At 33.0% G+C, this 23,113-nt stretch overlaps 4 protein-coding genes across 4 annotated transcripts; all 4 read left to right on the forward strand.

The window, feature by feature from the left end:
- Positions 1-8,240: 8,240 nt before the first annotated feature.
- Positions 8,241-9,671, forward strand: LOC149877628 (uncharacterized). The gene is made up of 3 exons (XM_090073583.1): positions 8,241-8,471; positions 8,529-9,362; positions 9,549-9,671. The coding sequence occupies exons 1-3, from the start codon at positions 8,241-8,243 to the stop codon at positions 9,669-9,671; spliced, it is 1,188 nt and encodes a 395-aa protein (XP_089929709.1).
- Positions 9,672-17,005: 7,334 nt separating this feature from the next.
- Positions 17,006-17,548, forward strand: LOC149877629 (uncharacterized). Its single transcript, XM_090073584.1, has one exon. It carries the CDS (start codon positions 17,006-17,008, stop codon positions 17,546-17,548), a length of 543 nt encoding a protein of 180 aa, XP_089929710.1.
- A 604-nt stretch (positions 17,549-18,152) lies between these two features.
- Positions 18,153-18,728, forward strand: LOC149877630 (uncharacterized). Its single transcript, XM_090073585.1, has one exon. It carries the CDS (start codon positions 18,153-18,155, stop codon positions 18,726-18,728), a length of 576 nt encoding a protein of 191 aa, XP_089929711.1.
- Positions 18,729-19,254: 526 nt separating this feature from the next.
- On the forward strand, positions 19,255-20,515 carry LOC149877631 (uncharacterized). The gene has a single exon (XM_090073990.1). It carries the CDS (start codon positions 19,257-19,259, stop codon positions 20,451-20,453), a length of 1,197 nt encoding a protein of 398 aa, XP_089930116.1. The 5' UTR covers positions 19,255-19,256; the 3' UTR covers positions 20,454-20,515.
- Positions 20,516-23,113: the final 2,598 nt, after the last annotated feature.

Raw genomic sequence — 23,113 nt, forward strand, 5'->3', positions numbered from 1 at the left:
CATGATTTCAGGAAATATCAGGAAATATTGAAGTTTGTAATGCTGCCATTAAAATGCAATTTGAAATTGATGGATTTAAATGCATTTCCTGAAATAGTTATTGCAGACTTATATTTGGAGCTTGTTGAGATTTGGAATAAAAGTATCTGGACTGATAAATTTGAAGCAATGCTTGCACATATCGACATCTATGAAGAGAACATAAAAGATACGCCAAAGGACATCATGTTCCAATGCTGGACTTCACTGCCAAATACTTATAAAAATTCCAAAAAACTTGCTTTTGGTCTATTAATCATTTTTAGTTCAACGTATAATTGTGAACAATTTTTTTCATCGATGAATTTTATTAAAAATAAATACCGAAGTAGGTAAACAGATGAGAGTACGCAGGCTCTACTACAGTTGTATTCATCGAAATATCAGCCAAATTTAACCAAATTATCAAAAAAAGTTCAAATCCAGAAATCACATTAAACTTCATTTCACTAATAATAATTGTTATTAACTATAGCTTTTTCTATCTTTTTAATATAATATGTGAATTTCATTTTATGATTTCAAGATAATAAAAAAAAAATTAAAATTATATATTTTTGTGGCTCTTCATTACTATTTTGAAATTTTTTTAGCCGTTATGGCTCTTAGGTTAAAGAAGGTTCCCGACCAATGATCTAATGTCTCACCGGAAAAAAAGGAAAAAATGTGCAATATAAATGTACAACCTTTTCTGCTTCTGAAATGGTCAAATTCATTTTATTTTTTCAAAAAAACATACTTACATTTTACTATATTCTCATAGAAAAGAAAGGATAAAGAATTCAAAAGCTTATGGATCTGGATACAAAATACTGCAAGAGATAAAACATATAGAGATCCATACAGATTCAGGAACGAAACACTGATTGACTTAATAATTAAGTTAGAGTTACCTGAATCCGAGATTTTCTGCCTCGATTAGAGCCAGCACTTAGAGCAGCTATGAAATCAGGAGCCTCCAGATGGTGCTGGGGTTTGTAGTGGGCATTGAGGTTGCTGAATGAGGTTGCAGAGTACTTCTTCTCCTTGCCACAAATCTTGCTGCCTAACTTTTTATCTGGCTCATTTCACTATGAGGGCGGCTTGACATATCATAGTGGCGCATAGCACAAGGTAGCCGACTTAACTTAAATGTCAAATATTTTTCCATTTCAACTTCCTATGGTATCTAACAATAACTATTAACAGAAATTTAAGTTTAATAAAATGATAACATTAATTAGTTAAATGACACATTAAAGTGGCTCATAGCTCTAGCTAGCCGACTAGACATAAACGTCAAATACTTGTCCAATTCAACTTGCTATGGTATCTAACTGTAACTATTTACAGAAATTTATATCTAATAAAATGATAACATTAATTGATTTAACATTTCAATATCAAAGTTTTTTTCTTAAAATAAATGTTGTCTGTTCCAAACGTGCTACTATTTCTGAAATCCAATTACCTTGTATGTCTAAATATACAAATTATTTTAAGTAGATTGGTTTGAAAGAAATTATAGAGAAATATTTTATTTAATTGCAATTATTCGTTAAAAACCAAAAAACAAAACGCCGATACTTAAAGTAAGCAATTGGGATATGAATTCCTTCCCACAGGAGTATGATGTTACGTACTAGAGCATGATGTTGCGTATTTGCCGGCTGAATTTAAATATTTTTGCCTTGTTTAAAACTGTTTTTAGGTAGAATACGATGTATTCCAGCATCTTTTAATTGTAAATACTCGAAAACTATTTTACAAAATTAGTAATCAAATGTTAAATCAAGAAAAAGTTAAGTAAATTTTTCTTTAGAATCTGTAACACAAATTTATTAAACATTCTTCAAAACATATTTAATAAAGCATTTGAATATGAGTAGAGAAATGCGGGTTCTGGCGCATGGCATGAAAAATCCCGTCAATGTTCTAAAAGCGGCATCTTGTTTTATTCCAAGCCAGAAAATTTTCAAGTAAATTATTTTAATTTTAATAACTAAAATGTGGGAGTAAAAGTCCATCCCAGTTTTTTTGACTTAAATAAAATCAATTTAAATATTAAAAAATGTTTATTGCTAGTACAAAGCATGCAAGTGAGTTGAAAGCCATGTTTGATCTTTCGTTCTATAATATGAAGATGGTGAGTTTGAATATGAGAAGAAGGGACTCATTTAAAAGCAAAAACGGTGATTAATTTAATGTTTGAAGTCGATATTCCAGAAAATCAGTTTGATGAGTACGTGTTTAATTTCGATGAGCCTTTATATATTGGGATTGAGAGCTATATTAGTAAGGCGTTTAAAACGATGAAGAGTAAGAGTTCGGTGACTTTATCGATTTTTAACCCTGGAAGTTTGATTATTGATGTAAAGTCTTCAGATAATTTTGAATATAGCATTAAAGTGTCAACAGAGAGTGTTCAAAATGTGTTTTTTCTCGATTATTTTTCATATGAGGTAGAGTCTAAAAGAAGAATTTCAGTTTCGAGATTTAGCGACATGTGCCGAATGATTAAGCCTACTTCTGAATTTAGCGTAACAAGGGAAAAAGGGTTGTTTATTTTTTCAATGAAGACGCAAGATTTTTTCAGAGAGTTTTAAATTTGGAGTAGAGGATTTGTTAGATGAGATGAAAGTTCATAGCGTGTATAAGTTGGAACAATTGTATCGAATATCAAAGATTGTTTTATTTTCCGACGTGTTGGATGTTTTTGTTGAGAAGGATAATCCGCTTATGTTTATGTCTACTGGAAAAAATGGAATAATAAAAGTCTATTTTCTTTAAAAACATTTAAAAACGTTTTAAAAAAAGTTTATAAGATGGCGCCTAAGAAGGGTATGCTTGAGAAGGGTGAATTAGGTCCAAGCAGTAAACCAGAGCCAATGGGTTCATATCCTTTTCTTTTTTTAATGCAGAGCCCATCTCCGTAAATGGGTTTGTTTTTAGTCCAAGGTCTTAAGTATAAATCAGAACCGGCTGCAGCGAGTTTTACTCCTTTTCCATTTTTGGTCATGTAAACAATACCACGTCCAGCGATTTCGTCAACCATCGCTGAACCAGCAGAAGATCCAACATCTGCAAGCAGTCCAGTGGCAAGAGCAGGAACAACTTTTGTAGCAAGAGTGCTTCCGATCATTCCTAATAGAGGTAAAAGAGCTCCAATGACACCTCCTTCTACTTTAGAGTTGTGTGCTATTTGTCTTTTGCTCAGTTTATGAGTGACTCCTTTTCCATTTTCATAAGCCCTTTTAATTTTATTTAGTTGAGCCTTAGTAACAGCGAAAACATGTTCACCATTCAAGTCTTGATGAGTAAGTTTAATGCTAGCATCAATTTTATCATGCATTGCTTTTTCAATTTTATCAGCTTGTCCCTGTGAGATGTTGAGTATGATGTTTTGAAAATTGCTCATTTTTTATAGAAAAAGAAAAAAAATTTTTATCGATCAACAGCACTGTTTGTGTATAAATCTTTCAACACAGAAGAAATTCGTTCTCTGACATGAAATCGAATAATGATGTCTTCTCCTTTAAAGTCGATTAAATCTCCATGTTGATCAATAAGTTGCGTTTCCATTCTTGAAATTTTGTTAACAACAATGGGTAGATAGATGAGATGAAAATGTTTTTTGCTAATTTTGTATCCAGGAGAAGCATCAGGGTAGAAGGAATAAATATCATTGGTTGATTTTCCATCTAAGTAGGATGAGCCGATAATGTCGTTGGTGATTCTAATGACGGCAAGTTCTTCAATTCTTACAATGCTTTCAGATTCGTACAAGTCAATAACGCTGGTGACATTATTAGGGTCAACAGGATCTTCTTTTTTTTCAACGTAAGTCTATTCTTTATTATCAAAACCAAGAAGTGAGGCTAAACTGTTGTTTACGTTAAAGTCGACCCAATATTGAGTGTTTGTTCCAGGTTTTCCAAAAGTGAGGGTAGACCTTGAAGTAGTATTACTTGTTCCAAGAATGACTCCATCTGCTCTGTACAAAGTTCCACATTGTTTTTTCATTTCTTTTTGCAAGTAATCGTTGATTTCGTTAATTTCGTAAGCGCCTACTTCGATGTAGATGGTGTAACTGGTTGATCCTAGGTTAGGGCTATATTTGAATACGTTATTTTTTGAGGTGATGTTTGGGTAGCTGCGATACGTCTAAGGCCATTTCATACTTTTTTTCTGTTCCAAGTTCGATAGGAACGTCAAAGTAGGTTCTAATAACGCTGCTGTCTACGGTAGAAGCTTCTTTTTTTGATTTAACAATGAAATAAAATCCGGACATGTTTTTTATAGGTTTGGAAAATAAAATTCGCTAAGCCCGCTTCGGTATTTTCCCTGGTTTTTTTTAGTAGACAAATCAATGACAGCAAAACCATGAGGTTGAGACCAGCAGTACTTGCAGAACATTTTAAATTCTTCTTTATTCATGTCAACAGCAGCATGGTCTCTGTAGAGGTGATCGACAATTTTTTGGTCTTGAGGAAAGAGACAAATAAAATTAGCATTTTCTCTGATGGTTTGTCTAGGGAGCATGAAATAATTTTGAGCGAGATAAAAGCAGTCGACGTTAGAGTGTCTTCCTCGGATGTAATATTTTTCGCATTTGTTTTTCTTGGTGAGCTGCAAGTCGTCAAAGATCATCAAGTTGTTTTTGGTAGAGTCTAAGGATTCAGGTTCAGGAACGTCTTCTTCATTTTCAAAGAATTGACATTCAATGTCTGTTTTTCCTTCCCAATTTTTAGAAATTTCTTCAATGACACATTGAGGACTTGAGTTTAATTCTTCAATTTTGTGTTGAATGTTGAAAAGTTCGAGGATGATTTCTTTAGGTAATTTTTTTTCGAAGGAATTTTTGAGTATTTTGTATTCAGGTTGAAAAAGAGATTTTCCAAACACTTGCAATCGGTTGTAATCGAGCCATCCCGGTCTAAGCAATAAATTGAGAAGCAACGTTGTTTTTCCACATCCAGACTTTCCAACGATGGTCCCTCAAATGCTTCTCGGAAAAAGCTTGTTGTTGTTTCTTTTAGTTTTACCAATGTTCCATGACAAATCAATCACTTCCATTTTTTATATGTAAAAAATTTTTTCTTTGTGTATTTAAAATGTATTGCGTCAAGTGTAAAAGAGAAACCGAAACGATTTATATGAGAAACGAAAAGACAAAAAATAATCGAAGTATGCTCAAAGGGACTTGCGACTCTTGTGGAATAACCAAATGCAAGTTTGTTTCTTTGAAAAAAGAAGGTGATTTGGTAGAGTCGTTGAATAAACTGTCGAGCAAAGTGAAGCTTCCATGGGCTAAGTTTCCAGGAGAAATGCATATTCCAGGGTTGAACTTTGCAGGTTCTGGCACGAATTTGGATAAGAGACTGACTTCAACCGACATGTATCAGGAATGGAGCCAGCCAGTGGACAGAGAGGACAATGCATCATACCATCACGATTTGGCTTATAAATATTTTAATGACAAACAGAACAGAAATTTAGCAGATCAGATGATGCTTGAAGAGATGAATTTTATCCCTAACCCTACTCAAAAAGAAATCAACGAAAGAAAGCTCATTATTCCTGTGATTTAAGCCAAAGCTAAATTTGGATTGGGTGTAAGTAAAAAAAAAAATGCCCGAGACGAGCCTGAAATGGACAGATCAGCTTGCAGAGGAGCTTCATAAACCAGTCATTCGTCATTTTAAAAGAAGAAGGGTGATTGTGAACGACATTGATGAAATATGGGCTGCAGATTTGGTTGACATGCAATCGTTTTCAAAATTCAACAACGGTGTAAAGTATTTGCTCATGGTGAGTGACGTGTTTTCAAAGTATGGATGGATCGTTCCATTAAAAAGAAAAACAGGTCTTGATGTAGCCGAAGCGTTGAAAAAAATATTTGAAAAAGAAAGTGCAACAAAATGTGGGTGGACAAAGGAAAAGAATTTTACAACAAGCACGTGAAAGCGCTGGGTGTGCAATTGTATTCTACTGAAAACGAGGAAAAAAGTTGTGTCGTTGAAAGGTGGAACAGAACAATGAAAGAAAAAATTTTTAAATATTTTTCAGCCAACAACACCAATAAATACATTTACGTTTTAGATCAAATGGCGAAAAATTACAACCATACCAAACATTCTTCCATCAAAATGACACCAGTTGAAGCCAGCGAAGAAAAGAGCAAGGTTTGGATGAATCTGTATAGCAAACAGAAAGAAAGACAAGATCCAAAATTTTCCATAGATGACAAAGTGCGGATTACTAAAAAGAAGTCTCATTTTGAAAAGGGGTATACGCCGAGATGGACTGAGGAGGTTTTTACCGTGTCAAAAGTTCAGTATACGGATCCTCCTACGTATCCGGTTCTTCCTTCAGCTCCTCCAGATGAAGGAGGTCATGTTTACAGGCTTCAGAAAATAAGCGAGATTCAAAAAGAGATGGACAATGAGAGAAAAAAGAGAATTCATTTGAATAAAAAGTACCATCGCGCTTTTAGAATTATATCCAATGTAGACAATTCGATGCAAGTGTTGTGTATTGCTTTGGGAACGGTTGGAATTAGACTTTTGAGTACGATTGTAGCCAGTCCAGCGGCGATTGCTTGTGAAGGTGTAGCTATTGGAGTAGGTTTTTTATCCATTGTCGGAGGTCAAGTGAATAAAAGTTGGCGTTAAAAGCGGAAAAGCATGAAAAGATTAAAGTGTTAGCCGAGTCCAAATTGAACACAATCAGCGACCATATTTCGAAAGCGTTGATGGATGGAAAAATAAGCGATTCTGAGTTTCAGTTGATTTTTGAAGAGCTTCAAAAGTTTAAAGAGATGGTGGAGGAGATCAGATCAAAAGCTAAAAAGGGAATAGACGAGTTGACGAAAGAGTCTTTGATCCAAAAAAGGCGAGAAGACGCGATTCAAATGTTCAACAACTTCTTTAAAAAATAAATTTTTTTTCTCCGTATTTTAAAAAATAACCTTATTTAAGATACAAGACCCGAATAAACGGGATGAAATTGTGAAAGAGGTGTTGGCGAGAAGAAATAACATTTATCAAGACATTGTGAATAAATAGATGATGGATTCTCAATTCCAGACGGATGTGAGCAAACTATTTAACCGATCATCGAGAGCAAAAAAAAGGTGATTAGCGAAATCAATTCAGAGATCAAGTCTGAGCCCAAGTCTGAGATTAAGACGCCAAATCAGTCTTGCATCTGAGCCGTAAAGCCAGATGGAAGAATGAACAAGCCAAGAGCTGCAGAGGTTGAGAAATACAATCAATTCATCATCCCTATTGAAAACGATCTTAAATCTGGTAAGAAAAAAGATGAAGGTCTTAGAGCTGAAATTTATGAACATTTTAATGAGAAATACCCCAACCAAGGTTATGAACGAAAAGTTTCTAATATGGATGAGAGACACAATCAACTCAGGTCATATCTTTAAAATAGGAAAAATGAGCTAGAAAGTGAGAAATATAATCAATACAAGTCGCGTTTTGAAAAAGCTTATAAAAAAGGTTCAGGAGTCATCATACTTCCCAGCGATCCGAATGCGTTGGTGGAAAAGTTTCAATTGAGTATCGCTGCTGGACATGCTGGAAACACGGCTTCAAGAAACGAGGCTGTGAGCATATGCGATGAGCTGTTGAGACAAAAGGTGATAAACAAAGGTCAGTACAAGTCGATTCAGAGACTGATAAAATAATTTTATCATATATATAAAAATGATCGTTTACAGAAAGAAGCGGAATATTTGACACGTTTAAAAATTTTATGAGACGAGCAGCTGCGTCGAGCGCATCGAGGGCTGCGTCGACATTGGCTACTAAAATGGCAAAAGGCGAATTGGGACGAGAAGCGATTATGGCTGCGAAATCTGCTGGAAAAGAATTGGCCCCTTCTGCCATCACCACTGCAAAAGATTTGGCTATTGATAAAGGCAAGAAGGCGTTAGAAAAAGTGTATGTGAAAACGGGGACGCCAAAGTTATCTCAGGAGAGCAAAAAAATTATTTCCGAACTGACTAAATCAGCAACCATCTCTGCTTCTAACCCAGGATTTATGGACGAGTATTCTATGATGGGTGGATCTCTCAGTCTTAAGAACGTGATTCGAATCCAAGACCTGGTTTAATTGGGGAGAGGACTTAAAGTTGTCTAATTTTAAGTGGACATGAAATTTTTCAGAGTCGACTATTAACAATTTTTTTTCTTTTGTATAGAAAAATGGCAAACTCTGAGATTTTAAATTTTACAGAAGAAGCCATGGTGGATGAAGGGATTGAAAGATTCGAGTTTCACGAATACGAGCCCGTAAGCGCCAATTTAAACAACACTGGAGAGATAAGAATTAACATTGAACAGCAGGATTTGTTTACTCTTCCCTCTGAGGCTTATCTGTTGGTTGAAGGAAGACTGACTAAAGCAGATGGGACGATTTATGCAGACGCAGATGTGGTTACTTTTGCAAACAACGGTATCATGCATCTGTTTAGCCAAATTTCTTACTATTAGTCCAATCAAGAAGTAGAAACCATTTACAGCCCAGGTCAATCCACTACCATGTTTGGCTATCTTAAATATCCAGTCGAGTTTCAAATATCTGAAGGCATGAATCAGCTGTGGCAACGCGATACGACCGTGGATGCTGATCTTGCTAATAACGCTGGATTTATCAACAGACACGCTTACATCATCAAGCAACCCGTCGATAAAGGAACCTTTTCGTTTTTCGTTCCCTTGAAGCACATTTTTGGCTTTTGCGACGATTACGACAAAGTTCTTTATGGGTTTCAGCACACCGTTACCCTTGTGAGAAAGAGCGACACGGATGCGATTTTTAAAGCCAATGCTACAGCCGCGGGAAAAGTGGATTTGACAAAATTGTCTTTGTTCATGCCTCATGTCACCCCTTCTCTCTTGGAAAGCAACAATTTGTACAAAATCATCGAGTCTAAAGTAGACGTTCCACTCTCGTTCAAGTCTAGACAATGCGACACCATTTCCGTTCCCGTGGCAAACACATTCAGTTGGAGGTTGAGCGCAAGATCTGCTAGCGAAAGACCGAGGTACGTCGCGATTGGATTCCAAATCAACAGAGACGGAAGTCAAGACCGAAATCCATCCGTATTTGATCATTGCGACATTAAAAACATGTATGTGACCTTAAACAGCAAAAGGTATCCTGCTGTGGATTACGACTTGGACTTTAAAAACAACAAATTTTCAAGAGCTTATCGAGACGCGTGCAAGTTTGACAACAGGCTTTATGGCATTGACAACATTGTGGCTCAGCCTAATATGACTGGTTTAAATTACAGATACATTTGCCCTCTTTTCGTCTTTGATGTGAGCAAGCAGGCCGAAAGATTAAAATCAACCGTGTTGGATGTTCAAATCAAGGCCACTTTTAATGCAACGTTCCGGCACTCAAGCCTTTGCCGTGGTGATTTCTGACAAAATGCTCAGGATCAAATCTCACGGCAAAAACATGAACGTGGTTTATTGAATTTTTCTAAATATATAATTTTCAAGGCTCTTAAAAATGAGGTACACGAAAAAAGAGTTGAAAAAGCTGCTGAGAAAGAATGGCATTACTCAAACTTCAAAAAGCAAATTGGCTTTGTTGATGCTGGCGTTGGAAAACCATCTGATTGACAAGAGCGAGCTGATGAAAGATGTAGAAAAGGACAGGCCGGTGAGTCGACCTAAAAAATTGAATTCGAGTTGAGAAAATAAAAGAACATTTTAAAAAAGATGGAGGAATTAATGAGAATACAATTTCTAAAGGAGAGAATGGTAAAATTGCAACTGATCATGGACGAAATTCATTTAGCAGAAGAAGAGTTTGATTTAGCAAAAGAAGAGGTTCGTTTAATAATGGAAGAGTATGATTCGGCAAGAGATTTGTCAATGCAAGAGTTTCTATTGATAAAAGAAAAGTTTGAATTGGCAGAAGAAAAGTATAAATTGGCAAAAGAAAAGTATAAATCGGCAAAAGAAAAGTTTGAATCGTTCGAGAATGATGAAGATGAGTCTGAAGAATCATGCGCTCCTGCGGCTTAAACATTTTTTAATTCTTTTCAAAGAATTAAAAATTGATTTTGACTTAAGAAATTTTTTTATACTATTAAAGTGAATTATATAGATGAATTGAGTCTTTTAGAACTTCTTAACGGTAAAGAGTTAACTTAAGATATAGAAAAATCTAGAAGTTTTCTTTAATTTCAAAAAAACGTTAGAAAACTTCCAAAGTCGGTTAAAACTGTCGTCATTGAAATGATTCAAATGCTACCATTCGAAGAAGTTTTTAAAAAATTAAAATCTGTTATTGATTCGCATCATTCTATTGAAATTCAAAGATCTTATAATAGTGGGCTTATACACCCTCGTTCAGTAAACGAAATTTATCGTACTTATAATGCAGACATTGCTAAAATTACGAAAACAAATTTTAATATGAGTAAAATTAAAGAATGAGCCTCCAATTTTTTAACTCTTAGAATTAAAAAATTATTCTTTTTAAATTATTTTTTTTAAAAAATTGATTTTGACTTAAGAAAATTTTTTTCTTTAGTAAATAAAAGGATGGATAAAATGACCGTGAAAGAGTTAAAAATAATGGCTGAAGACCGTGCCATTAAAGGTATCTCTAAAATGAGAAAACCTCAGCTTATTAAAGCGATTAAAAATACAAGACCCATTATTGGGTTTGGACCCGCTGTTGCAAGGCCGGTGCCTGCTCTTCGTCCCGTTGTTGTGAGGCCGGTGCCTGCTCCTCCTCTTACTGAAACATCGCGTCATATTTTTGACGAGCCTATTCATGATTCAACTCCTGCTCTTAAATAATTTATTCTGCCAGCCATACAGACTGGCTTGTTTTCAAGGTTTATAACATCTGCTAAAAATGCAGTCACTCATGGTTTTAACCAAGTACTTACTGTAGTTGATCCATAAATTCCAGAGTCTGTAAAGAAAACAGTGAGCAGCGTCAAAAATGGAGTTGAAAAAAGAATAAAGTCCCTCAAAAACGTTGCATTCCTAGCACCGCGAATCAAGTTTGAATTTACCGATTCAGCTCTCAATTATATCACCAAGCAATTTTCATACAGACCTTCTGCCCCATACCAAGACCCTGCAGCCTTTTTAAACATGGTGAAAAGACATGCGACTCAAGTTGTTGAAAAAAACAAAAGAACGAACCTTGTTTTAACCTGTGACATGATACAAGTCAACATTGCCACTGGTTTGGAAAAAACTCGCACTGTTTCCTTCCCGTCCAAATATGAAATCATTCTCGAGGCAACAAATATTGGAGAGAGCTTTGAAACGTGGAAAGAAAGACTTAAAAGTTCAAAGTTCCTTGAAGTCCAAATGTCCGTGCTCAGAGCCATTCTCGGACTTTCCAGTAGATCAGTTTCCAAAACTTTATCCACAGCCGTCTTGACATTGTAATACAACAAAGGCAGCTTGTATCTAGAATAAGTTGTGGCAGCCTTGATTTTCAGCTTTGGATCTAAGTAGTGCAAAAACTCCTTGAAAGTTTTTGCCTCAACAAAGCTGAATGGAAGATTCATCCTTGCCAGAAGTTTCATAATTTCCAAGTCGCCTCGAAGTTGCTTTGGATCTCTGGATTTGTACTTCAGACGCTGACTCAGTCTTTCCTGGCTTGACTTGCGCTCAATAAGACAATCAGGCATGGAAAGTCTTCTTTTCTTAATTGAGCGGTTGAGAACTTAAGGAAATTTTTCGCCTGGAAAAAATCTTAAAATAGTTTAGTATTGCTAAGTATCGTTAGGCTGAGGTAAAAAAAAAAATTTGCGCAGTACTGATTGCTAATTTATTAATTTGGGGTATAAATTGAGTATTAACTTATTAAAATAAGTCATAAAAAGAGGTTTTTTCTTTTGGGATTAAAAAGACAATACACAAAAACGTTTATTTCAATAAAGAATTTAAAAAAATCATTGCAATATCTTTTTAAAATAAAGTTGCTAGAAGCAACTTCATTTTACACTTTTAACTCACCTCTTTGTGGCTCATTAGTCTCATCTTCATTATAGATATTTTCAAGTTCGTCTAAGGAGGCCAAATCAGAATCTCTCTTGTGGACGGCTTTATGTTTCTCCAGCTCTTTAAACTCACGAGGATGGACACGAAGTAGATGCTTACGCATGCCAGATGTGTTACTATCATTGACCTTGTAAATATTGCCACAAAGCTTGCACCATCATCATGGTCATCATGGGTTTCGTCTGTTTTTTGCTCCTCATAAAATTTCCAGATATGACCTTTGCTTCGTGGCATCTTGCAGACTGATTGACAATTTGACTTTGACTATACTCAGACAGCGCCGGATGTAAAAGTCTCACTAAAAATTTAAAGAATAAATTAAAATCCAGGAGCAAAATGTTGACGTGCCCACTCTCCAGAGAGTACTGGTATAGCCTTGCCATTTCCCGAAAAATGAAACTATGTTACGCGGGCCCTAAAAAGTTTGGACAATTCAACTAACGACAGTTCAACTTTACTATACTAATTTAGTAACTCACTAATTTCACAAAATTATTTTTTTTTTAATTAAAATATGCATAACATTCAAACTTGGTATGCCTTATATTATTTGATGTCTCTGTTTTTCTTTTATTATCAAAAAATATCAAATATTTTTACCTGCTTTAGTGCACAGATGGTCCAAGAAAGACTCTTTGATGCTTTTAGCATTAAATTTCACTAATATATAAAAAGAGTTATAATATATAAGTTTAAACTTTTTGGTTATTGAAAAACTTTTGTAATTGATATTGTTTTTGTTGTGAATGATTTGCATTTTTTAACAGCAAGTTTATTCTGCCAGCCATACAATTTTTGTGTACACTTGTGAAAACACTTATGAAAAGGCCAAGTCTGGCCCTTAATGTTACTGCCAAGTTGTCTTGGCAGCCAAATGTAACCAAATCTGCCCAACTGCCCATTAATAATCAAGGATTTAACTTGTTCATCCTTAATCCACGCGTTCGGAATGTCTCGTATGTCTCGAATCGTTGTGACATGTCTTGTTTTGTCACGTATCTTTATAGAATGTCTCGTATCGTTATGCCACGTCTCGAATCGTTATGGCATGGATATGGCATTAATATATAATTGAGGCAAATAGATATAAATATCTATGTCTCAATGATATATATTAACTAGATGTCTAACTTCAAAAAGATTTTAAAGTTTTTAAACCCGCTTTATTTTAACTGGACAATTAATAAGTCCTTGTTTAGCTTTGTTTTTATGATTGCGTCATTTCTGGCTGGCAAAACAAACTTGGTTGGCAAAAAACTTTCTTCACTGCGAAAGCGCGCGTTAGATATCTTGTTAATATAATTGCTCTGTCTCGTAACGTTTCATAATTATCAGGGACACAGTTTTTAAATTCCGAGAAAAAGTTTATGTCCCGATTTATAACTTTATTCCGGGATAATCGTTTCCTTTGTCTCGTTATTTTTTTCCGGGAAATTTCTCGTCTCGTTACGCATTTCCCGGTTCATTTCGAGAAAACGATTCCGAGACGCAGACCCTTAGTCATTTGTATAAAATTCCTGGTATTATGGACAGTAAAATGTACAAACAAATCTTAGTTCATCAACTGATACCTAGTGCAAATGAGTTCTTTAAAGATAAAAGTTGGGTCTCTCAGCAAAATAATGATCCGAAACATACGGCAAACAATGTGAAAAATTATTTGAAGAACAAAAAATTAGTGGTTCTTTCTTGGCCAGCTCAAAGCCCTGATCTGAACTCTATCGAGAATCTCTGGAGTATATTGGATCATGAATCAAGACAAGAGCTCAAAAAAATGAAGAAGAGTTATTTCAAATTCTTCAAAATCAACTTAAGAACATTTCTGGGGAACTCTTACAATCACTTGTTGAGGGTATGCCTCCTCGGTGCAAGGCAGTGATCAAAAGCTGTGGCTTCACCACAAAGTATTAGTTTGGTCTATTTCGTTATTTCAATAAAAATTTTCAAATTTTCGTCATTCTTTTCTTGTTTTTTTTCTATCTAAGAATCAATGCACCAAATAAAAATTTTTTTTTTGTTTTTTTCTATATCAGTCGTAGAAATTTAGTTGAGTTCTCTTGCATGTCTATCTAAGCTTTTTTTTTTTGTCGGACACTGTATTTCTTAAAATTGATTGAGTAAATCTTCTTTACAATGCAGTGTATGTTTATATAGCATGTTTAAAGCTATATATTAACTATATCTTATAAATTGCGCTAAACTTCTTCCATTTCGGAATAGTAAAAAAATTAAAGAATCTAAATATAATTAGCACAGAAACGTTTAATGTTTAATGCTCAACGTCGTTTCGTCATTAGTTACTAGGCTTTGAAAAAGCGCGTTCTCTAAATGCACGCGGCCATTGGAGAAAGATCTCTTCAGTGAGTTGAAACTTTTTTCCTTTTGGAATTTAATTATTAGTTTAGATATATTACATAAAGAATCATATTAAGAGAAATGATAATCGTTAAGATCATATTATAATTGAAGTAAGTATATAAAATAGTTATATATACATTTTTATTAGATAAAGTAGAAAGGATTTAAAGTAGAAAGGATTTTAATTTTTTAAATCGTTTATATTTTGTTTGTTTTAGTTTTTCTTTTTGCAGTTTTGTTTTTATTATCTTATTTTTTAGAAGGAAAATAGGGGTATGGATGTTATTTAAAGTTATGCTAATGCTATTTCCATAAAATGGTTATTATGAAATTTCTGTGATGCTATTAACTATTTTTGTTCTTTTTTAGAAAATTTAGAAAAATAAATTAAAATTTTGTGCCAACACTGACATGGCATGTCACATGTTATTGTATGTAAAGGTTAAATTTTGTTATGAGGATCACAGTTCTTATGAAAAAAAAAAAAGGTAAAGAGTGTTGTTTGTAAATATATTTTTTCAATCTTTTTAAATTTTCTTGCGTCATTTTTAAAATTTTTGTTTGCACACGTTTATTGTTTGCAATATGCTTTCTTGATATGTATGTGTATGTGGTAATAAATAGTTATTTTATCAATGTGTTTTTATAATAATGTAAAGTGTTTTTTTATTGTTTGTGTATGTGTTAATATGTGTTATGTAATTGTTTTAAAAATGTGTTTAAATATGTATATAAGGTATACATTTAACCTTATATACATATTTAAACACATTTATTGTGTTTATAGTTGGTACATATGTTTATATTATGTTGTTTCTGTGTTTTCAAAGTGCTGTGACTTGGTAAACGTGTAGAGCAAGATTTGTCAACTTTGCCAGCCAAGTGATGTACTTTTAACAGAGGGTTACACGATAGTGTTTAGTGTCAAACTGTCACTGCTTTAGGTCTAGCTGTTTTCAAGCCTTTATTAATAAAGATTATTCTAAAAATACATAATAATGTATTTTAATAACATTTTGCGCAATGTTGTTACTTATGTTTTGTTATATTTGAATGTTATCTTACTTAAGTTATATTATATACATATTATATTAACTTATGGTGTGTGCTATTGTTGTGTGTTGCTGCTGTGATGTTTTTTTGTTATCTTTTGAGTTAATAGACATTTGGCTTATCTTCATGTTGGTGTCTATTGTTAAAAATGGTAAATAGGTAATTTTATTAAAAATCACTGCTTTTAATCATTCACTAAAAGCCAATACAAATTTTTTAGCCATATATACCATTTGTTTTATCTCAATTTGATTTTTTGTTTTTAGCGCTGTTACTACATGATTTTGCTATAAATATTTTGGAATCATGATGTTCCAGCATGAATTATTTTGTAAAAGCTAACATGAAATAATAATATTTCACAACTACTACTCTGGTAAATTACAACAGCTTTTCTCAATAAGGTACATTGATTTTCATTTTTTGTATGTAATGTTTTTCTTATTTATTTACTTATTCGTTACATTTTTTATTTTAGATTTATCAGATGATGTATTTATGTGGTATAGAAGAACAAAATATCGTTAAGTTTTGTGAATTTTTTAATAACGTTTACTAATATTTTTTTTTGAAGAAATAATATTTAAGTTTGCAAAAAAGGGTTTACAACGTTTTTTTTTATTAAATTTTCTTTGTTAGCAGTATGTTTGTTATTAGAATTGTATGTTTTTATATTTTTTTTTATTATTTACTACGCTAATTTTTTTTCAAACATCTCTTAGCTGATATATATATATATATATATATATATATATATATATATATATATATATATATATATATATATATATATTAAATTTATAAGATTATTGTATAACTTATTTTAAATGACAGTCTGTTATATTTAAAAATTATTTGTGTGTGCTTTTTAGAGTAGAAAAAAGTTATATAGGAAAGATCGCAATCTTCAGGATTCTTCATGATTTTATCTTACTACTTTCAATTAAAAGTGAATGGATGATATTAGGCTAGAAGCAGATATTAGTTTAGAAAATGGAAATGTTAATAGGCAAGTTAATCGTCGCAGAAATGAAAGAGATAGGCTTAGGCGAGATGAAATTAATATTCAACAAAATGCTAGATATGCTGCTCGGCAAGCAGCAAATAATTCAAACCCAAATGAGGAGAGCTTGGTTAGGCGAGTTGAAAATAATCGTCGCAGAAATGAAAGAAATAGGCTTAGGCGAGATGGAATTAATAATTGACAAAATGCTAGAAATGCTGCTCGGCAAGCAGCAAATAATTTGAACCCAAATGAGGAGAGCTTGGTTAGGCGAGTTGAAAATAATCGTCGCAGAAATGAAAGAAATAGGCTTAGGCGAGATGTAATTAATAATCGACAAAATGGTAGAAATGCTGCTTGGCAAGCAGCAAATAATTTGAACCCAAATGAGGAGAGCTTGGTTAGGCAAGTTGAAAATAATCGTCGCAGAAATGAATGAGATAGACTTAGGCGAGATGAAATTAATAATTGACAAAATGCTAGAAATGCTGCTAGATATGAAAGAATGCATTGTATAGCAAGAAGTAATACTATTCCAGATTATAATTATTTAGGAGTAATGAATTATATTTGTCAGCATTGTGGTGCTAAGAAATTTCCTGATGAAACACATTTTTTATGTTGCCATAATGGAAAGGTAGTTTTGTCGCAACCTTCATCATTTCCACAAGATTTAGAAGATTTATTTAAAGAAAACTATGCAGATAGAAATGCCAATCAGAATTTTTTAAAATATATTAGAAATTATAATGCCTGTCTTTCTTTTGCTTCATTTGAAGCTAATGTAGTTCAACCCATGAACCATGGGCCGCCATGTTTTAGAATATGTGGTCAAGTTTTTCATCGTATAGGTAATCTAAGACCAAATCAAGATGTTCTGCCGACATATTGTCAACTATACATCTATGATCCACTTGCAGCAGTAAATTTTAGAATGCAACAACGTGGTAATGATCTTTGCTTAAATGATTTAATGTTTCGATTGCAAAATATTATTAGTGAAGAGAACCCATTTGCTCTTGCATTTAAAAACATGGCTGAAGTGTAAGATGAAGAAGTTCGTCGAGCAGCTCTACAAGGGCGCTCAGTGTCAGTTGTAAAAATGTCTTTACTTGAAGGGCAAGATAGACGTCGCTATAATCTCCCTTCACATAACGAAGTTGCAGCTGTATTTGTTGGTGAAGATGGTGCACCACCTGCTTCCAGGGAAGTTGTTATTTACCCAAGAGGTCATCCTCTTAAAACTATATCAAGTTTGTCTACCAACTTAGATCCTATGGTTTATCCTCTATTTTTTCCGAGATAATCAATTGGTTTACAACCCTGAATGTGCTACATTGGTTAGAAATCATGTTACATTATCTCAGTATTACAACTATAAACTTTCAGTTAGACAATTTTTTTCTTCACTCTTTTATGGCAAAAAAGTGTTTCAGCAATATGCTGTTGATGCGTATGTTAAAATTGAAGGCCAGCGCCTTGCTTTCATCAGAAATAACCAAAACAAACTGAGAAGCGAGCAGTATGATGTCTTACACGACCATGTAAACAACCTCCGAAATGATCATAATGTTAGACCAGGGCGTGTTGTAGTTTTGCCATCAACTTATGTAGGAAGTCCTAGAGCTTTAAAAGAAAACTTTGAAGATGCTATGGCTTTAACTAAAAAGTATGGTAAACCAGATCTTTTTATCACTTTCACTTGCAACCCAAAATGGCGCGAGATAACCGAAAATTTATATCCAGGTCAGACAGGAAATGATAGACCTGACTTGGTTATTCGAGTATTTAAACTCAAATTAAATAACCTTCTTTATGACATTTTTAAGCACGGTGTATTAGAGAAAGTTGTAACACATGTTCAGGTTATTGAGTTTCAAAAGCGTGGTTTGCCACATGTTCATATTTTATTTCACTTTGCAAATGATGATAAGCTTGAAACAGCACATGATATCAATAATTTAATATCTGCCGAAATTCCAGATCCAATTGTTAATCGAGACCTTTATGACGTTGTTAAAACTTGCATGATTCACGGTCCATGTGGCATACTGAATCCAAATTCTCCCTGCATGAAAGATGGGGTGTGCAGCAAAAACTATCCTAAAGAATTTAATGCTAACACAGTAGCAGTTCATAATTGTTATCCGCGATATAGACGTCGTGATAATGGTTTGGTTATAAATATTAAAGGTAAAAATGTAGATAACCGCTGGGTGGTACCTTAGTTATCCATGGTTATCAAAGAAATATCAAGCTCACATTAATGTTGAAGCTTGCATGTCTGTTAAGGCTGTTAAATATTTGTACAAATACATATACAAGGGTCACGACTGTGCCAATATTTTAATAAATGAACAAATTAATCATGATGAAGTAAACACTTTTTTAGATTGTCGTTATGTTAGTGCACCTGAAGCATTGTGGCGAATTTTTGAGTATCCAATAAGTCATATGTCACACACTATTATACGCCTTAAAGTTCATCTACCTGAAAATCAGTTAGTGTATTTTAGAGAAGGAGCAGAACAAATGGCTTTAGATCGTGCAGCTCAACGTGATACGCACCTAACAGCATGGTTTAAGTTAAATACTGAAAATGAAAGAGCACATTGCTATTCGTATGTAGACATTCCTTATCACCATAGTCATAGTATTTAAATAGTCTGGAAACGCGGGTCGTCTTCTATGGATTTCGTTCAATAACTTGAACATTTAAGGGTGACCGGACTGAGAGTGCATCAAATAATTTTAAAATGACTTTTTCTGCCGCAGTTTCTAATAATTTAGATGAATTTGATGCTGTTTTAGCTGCTATTGATGAAGATTTGTTGGAGACTGATCCTAATTTTAGTTCAACTGTTGAGTTAGCTGTTGGAAATATTCCTAACGCAAATGAAGAGCGTGTATTTTTGTGTTTATATTGCGAAAAAAGATGTTTATCACAAGGTGGTTTAACTCGTCACCTCAATGCCAAGCACAAGGACAAGCTTATTGATAAACAGTTTAGTAAAGAGAAAAAAATAGCAGAGCTTATTCTTCATTCTAATTGCTTTCAAAATTACTTGATTCAGAGTGCAGAAAAGCTTGCCATAGATGAATGCTACCCTACTAAAATAAGAACTGAATTTAAAAATTTTAAATTGACATGTATAGAGGTCAATACAGCTTATTCTTTAATAAAAAGTATTATTGAATCATTTGATGGAAATGCTGAAAATTTTTACCCAGCTTTCTACAAAATATTTTCTGAAGCACCAAGTCCTTTTAAAAATCTTAGCCAAAACTGCACTCTTCTTTTAAGTTTTGAAGTTGCTAATCTTGTCTTGGCTCATCTGACTGGCGCCTCCTTTAATAATGATGTTTTAACATTTAAACATGAATCTTATCAGTTTACTGAAAAAGAAAAATCTATTATCGCTTATCTTAGTGGTTATGTTTTTGGTACCTTTTATCGTAGAATTAGATTTAGTTCTAACATGTCTAGTTTGTATCATAAACAGTGTTTATCATTTTTGCTTGCTGGTAAATGTACAGGAGAAACAATTTCTTTGCCAGAGCATAAACATGTTAATTTGCATGATAGGGGTGGTTTATGGAAAGTAAGTAAAGAGGTTATTTGTATCTTTACTACTGCAGAGTACCATTTTATTTCTATGGCAAAAAAGTCATCTCATACTATCAATTGCAAAGAAATAGTTGATACGTTAATTAAAGACTCTTTTGTGCTTGTTAACTTTTCAAAAATTATACATAGTTCAACTGATAAAGTTCAAAAAGAAATAGCACTTAATTTATTAGAAGATCTTCTAACTCTGTATATACGTGTTCGTACATTTTCCTATGTGAAAGATAAGTTGCAAGCTTTCAAGATTTCTAAAAGTCAAACAAAATCAAATGCATTAAGAAAAGCAATTAAAAAAAAAGTCTCAACTTTGGAACAAGGACATTAAAGACTTGGCATGACTTGGACTTATGAAAACGGCTATTTTCATAGCCACATATCTTTTAAAAATATTAATAGCATATTACTAACTACTCCTGAAGTAGTAAAATGAATACTTAATGACTTACTTTTATGATGTATAAGTTTATGATATATTTCATATTGATATTGTATAAATCAACTTTGATATATACAATATCAATAACAAAATTAATATAATTGTTTTTTCAATTTTAAATTAACAATAACACATCTAATACTTTATAGTGTTACCATTTTTTTAAATTGTAAGATAAATTTTGATATAGACAGATCTTTAAAATTGATTATTTTTGACCAATACATTTATACCAAAAAATATTTTAAAAATAGTGTACTACATTTTTAAAAAAGAAAATAAGTCGAAATCTATATATGTTAAATTTTAAGTGAAAAATATTAATAATTGAACTCATCAAAAAATATTATCTTATGTTTAATACAGTTTTTACTTGGTTTAAATTTTTTTTTAACACGATTTAATACTATCACTCGTATTATCTGTATAGCTAATTACATTTCCAGTTACAGGAAGAAATACTTTCTGATTTCTTATCATGTTATCATTGTAACCAAAGTCATTAACAGATGGATTATCTTTTTGTGATCCAAGTGATCGTTGGCGTCCAAAATAATTTTCAATTGGATCCTGACAAAAGCGTTCAGTTAAAACATATTTTACATTTTGCTGCAGTAAAAACTGAACAGATTCTATAATTGAATGAACTGTAATCTTCAAACCTTCATATGTTTGATGGGCAATGAACATCTTTGATTTTGAAATTTTTGAAATATCTCCAGGATGCTCTTCAATAGATTTTAACCAATCTTTAAAGTATTGCAAAAAAACACTTTGTAACCAAAAAAACCTATCATCATTTAATGATGAGAATGAAGCTAGATTTGGTTTTAGATCAAATTTATGACCATTTAAACTTCTTATATTCATTATATCAAAGAAGCTATCCATTAAGGCACAAAACTTAGCAGTGCCTTCAGCTTCAGGTGGTCCGTAATGTAATAAAACTTTTGATACAGTAGAACTTAGCACTTGAGCAGCAAGTTTAACATTCATTATTGAATATGGCGTCAATTTTATATGTTCAAAAGTGAGTTTAGGCAAAATATGTAAGCCACATTCTCTGTCCTCATAAAATATATCAGCAATATGATTCCACAATATGAACATACCACCATTCCACATATATCTTGTTCCTTCTGCTTTTTTTGAGTTAGATAAACAGTTACGAACTGTCTTAATTAAATGTGGTGGGTCAGATATAAAATAAATAAATCGTTTTTCTGAACTAAAATAGTTAAGGGTTCTATATGTGACATCAACATGCGGATTCATATCATCATTACGTGTCATGGTAAAATGCATTTTAAACAACTTGCGATTTGCAGAAGCTCCATCACAAGTTACAGCAATAACTTTTAAGGAATTTAATTCACAAATTCCAATTGCTTTCCAAAGCAATGGAAAAATTTGACAAGCGGTGGCTCCAGTTGTTGCAAAGTTAGCTAAACTAAATTTAAAAGGATTGACAATACTACGAACAAGAAATACTAAAACATGGGTAGCAAAATCATCTACTTTTGGCAAAGTTGCTATGTTAACATCAGCATCACCAAGATCAACATAACCCACTATCTCCCCAGTGTGCTTGTCCCAAACTAAGTTTTCCTGAATTTTCATTTCATCCATTAGAATGACAATAAATTTTTCTTGCTCCGAAAAATCTTTGGTTTTTTCTTTTAATTCATCAATTATTTCCTTATTGAATCCACGTTTAGGTTTAATGTAATTTTTATAATCACGTAAGCGACGACGACTTGGAAGGACAAGAAAACCTGTTCCTGATTTCTCATTGTAACGTATATCATCATACATTGCAGCAGACTTTGATGCCAGTGAAAGACAGTATCGAATTATTATAGGATGATATCTTACATTAGTTGGAGATAACCTCAAATATTTTTGCTGCTCCTCCCAAAATAGCTTCATAAAAGGTGAGATTTTGTTTTGATCTGCATTTGACATAATTGATATTAAATCATCACTTAAACTTGAACTGATAGTCAGGGCAGATTTTGAAATTGAATTTTGTAAATCAATGATTTTTTCTTTCAACTCCTTATTTTCAATTCTATAGTTTTGAATTGTTAACTTTAGGCGATCTGGAGAAGTCAATGATATTGGTGCATTAAGTTTAGCAGGCTTTTTCGCTACACTGTGCTTTCTTTTTGATGATTTGGAAGACTTAGAAATTAAAGTTTTTTCATTTATAATACAGTTATCACAACATTTCAGTTTGCTCAAAACTGAACATGTACTTGATCTGAAATACTCAGTTTGATAAGTACCATGAAAGTTAAATTCTGTTTGATTATATATTTTAGGGACACAATGTTTGATGGCAGACTTTTTTGCTTCATCGAGTGAGACTCCTAGACAAATACTATAACTTGAAATAACTTTGATCAAGTTTGACAAAGTGATATTTTTCATTGAACTGTCATAACTTTTATAAACTTCATGAGTTGATGGTAAACGCCAGCCATAAATGCGAAGTATAAATGTTAAAGAAGCATCAATAAATATGTCTGTTTTTGTAACTGCATGAA

The sequence above is a fragment of the Hydra viridissima genome, unplaced genomic scaffold, assembly GCF_058129835.1.
Source record: "Hydra viridissima isolate aposymbiotic clone 2 unplaced genomic scaffold, HvirCarnegie_v1 scaffold_16, whole genome shotgun sequence".
NCBI lineage: Eukaryota > Metazoa > Cnidaria > Hydrozoa > Anthoathecata > Hydridae > Hydra > Hydra viridissima.